Genomic DNA, 6,758 nt, shown 5'->3' with positions numbered 1-6,758 from the left:
ACACGCACATTATACCAATTGAAGTTGATCGGATTTTGCTGAAATAAAATCATGACTAAACTTCCCAATCTTTTACAACCCCTATTTACATAATATACTCCCTCCAATTGGTTTCACACTGGAAACTTTCTTTTATTTTTTTTTTTGTTTTTCCCGACAAACCAAGAACTAATTTGCCATGAATCAAGCTTCATTTAAAGGTCTGCCACTAACCAATAGATTGCTGCATACATAAAGCGAGATTCGAACCCCGACACTTAAGCAGACTAGTGTGACACTAGAAACACTATTCTCAATAAGAAGTCACTACTTGTTAATGATCTGGCCAAAATAATATTGCATTGAGCAGATGAGTATTCGATATGCAATATTGACTCGAGCAGATAATTGTAGAAAAAGCAAAGCATCAACAGACGACAGCAACAAATGTAAACTTGGTTCTCATTTTGGATAAAATATAGTAATAAAATGAGAAACAAGAAATTGATATCGAAGCTAATATTTCGAATTCTTGTACTCATATAGAAGCAACAATCTTTCAAAGAGCAAGATACATAAGCAAATGTAGACCCTAAGCAAATCATAATTATGATAAGGCAAAGTGCTTGTACAACGTAGAATATACATAATTTGGCACATTCCTAACACATCTCATCAAAAGTGTCCAATGATGCATTGAAAATACAAGATATAGCCTTAACAACACAAAGCGTAGTCAGAGAAGATCAATCATGAAGAAATAACTATAAATAAAAATGTAACTAACTAAATCAACAAATTTGAACTCCATATGCCACGTCAAGTTCTTTGTCATCATCTACGAGATGTTCATAGCCTCGGCATGGTAGGTTTCCAGCTCCTTGTCAAGTTCCTCAGCTGACTTCTCCTTTTTCCCACGCCCTTGGCGTCCAACCCTGCCACGTCCACGGCTGCGAACACGGCCTCGGCCACTTGAAGTTCCACCCTTTGGCCTTGCCCCACTACGTTGTACCCGACTACACGTTAATCAAATGGCAAGTCTTAGAATGTAAGTTAACACAACTAAATCCCTTCTCAAATATTGTGCTGCCTTTATTCCATCTATCCAATCAATGAGAAAATAATATAACAAGGACCATTTTTAAGGAGATACCTGCAAATTTAACAATTCTAATATGTCGTAGTTCCAATTGAATAGTTGCTTTTATTCCTTCAATAAATAATCCTAGCGGACAACACATAAAATGTAGGAAACCAGAGAAGACAAGGAAGCAATATCACGCAGGGCTTCTTAGTCCACCAAAGTCCCTCATATGAAGGCTCATAGAGCATTAGAGACCAGAGTGTCCTAATTTAACAAAACAAGATGCTTGACCACACTTCATGGACACAAGGTCTACATTAATATTAACATGAAATGTAAAATCCGATAGTATAAGCCTGCATGCGCATGTGCACACACATATAACAAGACGCATCTTAGGAAAAAGCAATTTCCATATCTATGGCATGCTAAAGCTAAATGATAATAATGTAAGCTTACGTGGCAGCGCGACTGAGCCCAGCACCACCTCCAGTTTGACCTCCACGAGACCTGCAATTCCTAACATCAGCATACCATCCAAGATAATAGATGTCTTGTTCAATACATACACCAAAAGATGCATTATTTTAAAGCAACTTTGCAGAATTGTAATTACAAATAAAATCCATAAAATTTTCCCATATGTTTCCAGAATACCCGTGGAGGGGACCAGAAAAGAAAAGAAAAAGGAGTAACTAGACGACATATGCATCTAGAAACATATTCAGAGTCCATAGAAATCACATACATCATCACAACTGTCCTTTTCTTCCTTCGCCCATTTACCCCCGATACATTTACCCGAGCAGTTATAGGCAATTCTGCGTTGGCACCAACAATCTCAATCTTCATGGGCTTTCCATCCAGAAGCACATTATTGTATCGTTTAAGAGCAGCAAATGCATCACTTCTTCTTGTATAGACAACTTCAGCAGAACCCTGCAACCCAGTTCAAGTCATCATAGAAACAAAAGATAGTGATGTCAAATTTGTTTTCAAAAGTAAAATGAACAAACCAATACTGCCAAACAGCAGATCTTTGAAGCAAACATTTTTTCACATAAGTTAGCGCAATTCCATAGGAATGTCAGACGTATATTCAGGCAACAATAAACCAATTGAAAATCACCCCTCTTACTCAACATGACTGTAAACAGGTTCCTCTATTAGACCATAAGAATGTATCATTTACATTTGAAAGAAAAGCAATTAAAGTAATCAAACCAAAATAGCTCATCATGTACAACATGTCCATACCCCACAGGTAAGATTCATCCCCATAGTTTCTAATAACTAAAGCTGTTAGAAAACAATTATAATGAAACAAAATAAAATAAAACTACTATTTCTGTAGTCCGTAATCATCGTGTATTTCATTCTCCTCTATTAGGTGGATGAATAAGTCCTATTACTATTAGGTGAGAGTAAAGAACAGGTCCAGACATTAAACTATTGGAAGGAAGACAGAGTTTCAGATCTCAAAACTTTCAAGTGTCATGGGGCAACATTAGAAAGTAGGGTAAACTGAGCAATGGTCAAGTAGGTTCGTTACAATACAAATCCAAAGGCCACTTCATTTACCCTTCCCTTCCCCTTCATCGTAAAAGCATCTAAAAACATAATGGGTGAATTCATGCCACTTTTCCATTGGAATCATTTAGTAAAAGAATCCTATTAGAATCCAAATGAAAATTACGAATTCAAATTTGTCCTGACTTTCAATATCAACCAGAAGTGCAATTCTGAAAATCCTAGGGCAAAAGATTCACCCATTTATTTTACTCCCTAAAGTGGTGGCTTCTTTAAGAGATGGTCAGTAAGAAGTTTTGATACTCAATACTTGTATGTAAGAAAGAAAAGAAAGAAACAAAATTATAATCAGAGTGGCCCTAACATCCATGTTTGAGAAACCCTATCAAAGTAGTTGAAGTATTTTGTTGATTATGATAGTAAAGAATAATATACATTACACTGCCATAGAATAATATACATTACACTGCCATAGTTTATTAATTATTATCTGATTGCTAGTGGGAAAGTTCCACCTGTCAAGGCAGAGAGACAATCTAACGATATGTTCCTTGGTGAATGCCAGTGAAATCAAATTAATATTAATATTGGATACAGAATACAATATCTACATCTACAGAAACATTTGTTACATTGTAACACAACTCTCAACAAGGAAAAAGTGGTAGAGTTTCGACATTCCATCAAAGTCCTAAAAGCCTAAAATAAAGCTAATCAACAATATCAAGCTCAAGTTGAAGTGCAGTATGATACTTACACTTGGATGTCCAGTTTTATCATAATGAACAACACAGCGCTTCAAGTCTCCAATCTCAGAAAAAAGCTCCTGCATGGTAAATTAAGATTGAAGAGAACTTCAAGAAATATTAGCAGGAAATAGAGACTACTAAAAAGGAAGCCATGACAAAAGTTGTACCCTTATGTCTTCATTGGTTACTCCATGGTCCAAATTTGAAATGTACAACTTTGTACCAACTTCAACTCCTTGTATCCCTGCAGCTCTTAAGCTATCCTCAAACAAATCTTGCTGCCAAGGAAAAGGCCCGGTCCTCCGGATGGACTGGAAAACAAAATCAGATGAGATTCTTGAATCTTGAGTAGCCAAAAAACACAACTTCTTAGGTAACCACCATTGTTCAAGAGCAGTCGTGAGAGCAGAAACATCAACATTAAAAGACAAAAGTATAAAGCACGTGGCAAAGTAAATGTAGCCAAAATAATATACACAGAAAGACACACTACATTCAAACACCAATCTTTTAAGTAAATGATGAAAACCAGGAGTAAGAATTCAACCAATTTCAAATAAACTTGTGATATGAATGCTACAATTGAAGCTCGAGTTCTGATGTAAGCGGAGGAAGCTTCATTGCAAAATACCATGAAAGAGGGAAGTAAAGAGAAATCTTGCACTGTAGAACCAAACTTAGCCAGAGGATCCAATAAAACATCTGTCCACACACCCAGCCCTCGAGCATTTTAAATCATCTGATCTTAAATCAAATGGATTAGCATGGTTTAGCACTTAGCCCAACTTTAGAGCTACAAAATTTTGCAGCTAGCCATAAGAGCTCCATTTTAAAATTCATGCATGAAGCTCCTTCATATAGTATGCTAGGCAGCACCAAAAACTCCTGAATACATCAGAGATCTGTAGTCATGCCCCCAAACACAAAAGCAAAACTCTTTAGGTTCACATTATTTGCAATGTTAAAGAAACTATGACAATTGCATCGAAGATGCAGAATGATCAAGCTTTAGCTTCTCTTTGGAACAAATACTAATGTATCTTTCCTCTTGCATTTTTTTGAGTTTCTATAATTTTCCTCTCTGGAATAGGATACTAGGGTATCCAAGTATTCCAGAATCTCAAGCACATGTATAAGGATCCACTGTTTTTGAGCTTGCCTTGGCAATGGCATAGGATGACGGCCGGGTATTAAGACCTCTACGAGCAGCACCAGTTATTCTTCCACCAACACCAGGATTCCTGCCTGTCCCACGGCCAGTGTGAGCTCGGGCTCTGCCACGTCCTCTACCTCTTTCTCTGTTACTCCTGCTGCTCTTTATCCTATCATCAAGTGACATATCCAAGGAAGAAGCCATTGCAATTTCAATCTAACAAAAGAATCAAATTCCTCCGAAACTCAGAATAATTCAGCCCTGCAACAAATAAGAAATAAATTAGTTCAATTAGACTAATGTGAATAACATACTCCGAGCTGCTTTTAAATATATATTTAAAAGTTTCTAGTTTTCTTTTTCGTACTTTTCTATATCACCTGAAAAGGGGAAAAAACCCTTCAAATTTATTGTTAACTAAGTTCGCAAACTCTCATAGGTAGCTCAAAACTCCCAACACGTTAAATTGAAAAGCCTAATCAAATCCCAAACCATATCGCAATACCCAAAAATCAAAACGCTCGGGAATTCATATCTTGTGTTGCGGAATAGAGGACATAGTTCAAAAAACAAAAATGAAAATTAGAATTACCTAGAGAAATAGCCGAAGCGAGGGGTGCATACGCAGAAGGGAAAAAACCCTAGAATCCGAACGGAAAAATGGGATGGCAGGAAAGAAAGAGAGGGCTTGAGTTGAGTGCGAGTATTTGGGGGCAGAAGCTTCAACAGCAAGAAGAATAAGAAGGCGCAAAGATTATTGGAGTTTTGATGATCGAAGAAGAGAAAACAGATTCATCCTTCGATTTGTGCGGAGTGTGGTTTCGCTTGTTACTTCGCAGAATAATATAATATATCTATAACAATATATAAAGCCAATACAGAGAGTTGACCATGACTTTGGTGTCCAAATTTTTTGGACTATATTAACCCTATAATAAATTATTTAATAAAGCAAATTATAAGGACAAAATAGACATAAAATTTGTTTTAAAAAATCTAATAACTTTCCACTAAAATAAAAACAGTTTTGTTACTTCTATTAACTTCCCACTAAAATGAAAACAGTTTTGTTACTTCTTTAAATATAACAACGCATCTTCCATTGCCTCCATCCACTGCAGTTTGGATTTTACTTTTCTATATTTTTCTTGCTGTTCTGTTCTTCTCCTTTCTTCAACACTCTCGCCATTCATCCATTGCAGTTGCAAATTTCATTGAGTTACTACTTTTATGCATAACATTCACTTATATCTCTTCTCTTTAGTTTACTTATCTAATCTATATTTTCAGTCATTTCTCTGCTTTTTTAATTTATTCCCAACTTTTGACGTATGAAAATAGTATTGTATCTCCTTTTATTTTTATCAATTTAATGTAAAAAAAATAATTTTTTTTGTCTTATCAATTTGATGCAGAAAGAAAACAGTTTCTTTTTATTTGATATCTGTTTTTATTTTTTTATATGTCTTTGACTATTATGATTGAATGAAAAGTTTCATAAATATTTTGTTAATTATTATTAAATGCTTTGTAATAATTTTTTTTAATTTTCTAAAATATTGATTATGTAGAGTATTATGTTCGAAATTTGAATACATAAATATTTACTTTAAAACTAATATTAATTATTAGTTTGACAGATAACACAATAAATGTAGCAATATAAAAACTTTGTTAATTGATTTTTCAAATAATTTGGCGACCTAAAATAAGAATTTTGTTAATTGATTTTATTAATTTCTTTTTTATTTTTAATCTATTTTACATTAGATAATATTATTTTTTATTAATTATTAGATTGACATATAACATTTAAATGTGGCAAGATAAGAACTATGGTATACATTTTTTATTGTTTCAACCTTTATGATTATTTTCTTCTCTTTATTTTTCTATTTCATGAGCCATGTAAGTTTTAATTTATTATTTTTTCTATATATATATATATTATACGTCTAACAACAATATATAGAGCCAATACAGAGAGTTGACTATGATTTTGGTGTCCAATTTTTTGGACTATATTAATCCTACAATAAACTATTTTAGAAACTAAATTATAATGACAAAATAGACATAAAATTTATTTTGAAACATCCAATAACTTCCCACTAAAATGACAGTTTTAAAAAATGTAAGACAGTCTGTAAATTGCTAATAAATAAAAAGAAAATGGACTGGTATGAATATCAATATCTTCACATTCTTCATCATCTTCATGCTTTGTTTAATTCTATGTTAGTTTTAGTTTATATCGTTTGTT

At 33.9% G+C, this 6,758-nt stretch overlaps 1 protein-coding gene across 5 annotated transcripts; it reads right to left on the bottom strand.

Annotated features, from left to right (window-relative positions):
* Nucleotides 1-565: 565 nt before the first annotated feature.
* LOC130940882 (THO complex subunit 4D-like) lies at nucleotides 566-5,324 on the bottom strand. Of its 5 annotated transcripts, none has more exons than XR_009070429.1 (8): nucleotides 5,088-5,324; nucleotides 4,502-4,756; nucleotides 3,510-3,653; nucleotides 3,351-3,419; nucleotides 1,812-2,002; nucleotides 1,523-1,573; nucleotides 1,133-1,327; nucleotides 566-995 (listed from the first exon to the last, which is right to left on the bottom strand). XR_009070429.1 is itself a non-coding variant. In XM_057869156.1 (7 exons), the coding sequence occupies exons 2-7, from the start codon at nucleotides 4,697-4,699 to the stop codon at nucleotides 818-820; spliced, it is 831 nt and encodes a 276-aa protein (XP_057725139.1). In that variant the 5' UTR covers nucleotides 4,700-4,756; nucleotides 5,088-5,324; the 3' UTR covers nucleotides 566-817. The 5 variants fall into 5 exon arrangements, 2 of the variants coding, with proteins under 2 accessions (XP_057725139.1, XP_057725140.1); XR_009070431.1 differs by having other exon boundaries at nucleotides 1,133-1,204; XR_009070430.1 differs by having other exon boundaries at nucleotides 946-995; nucleotides 1,133-1,375.
* Nucleotides 5,325-6,758: the final 1,434 nt, after the last annotated feature.

Source organism: Arachis stenosperma, chromosome 7 (assembly GCF_014773155.1).
Source record: "Arachis stenosperma cultivar V10309 chromosome 7, arast.V10309.gnm1.PFL2, whole genome shotgun sequence".
Lineage (NCBI taxonomy): Eukaryota > Viridiplantae > Streptophyta > Magnoliopsida > Fabales > Fabaceae > Arachis > Arachis stenosperma.
Note: the sequence above shows the minus strand (reverse complement) of the source record. Positions and strands in the feature narration are given on the sequence as shown.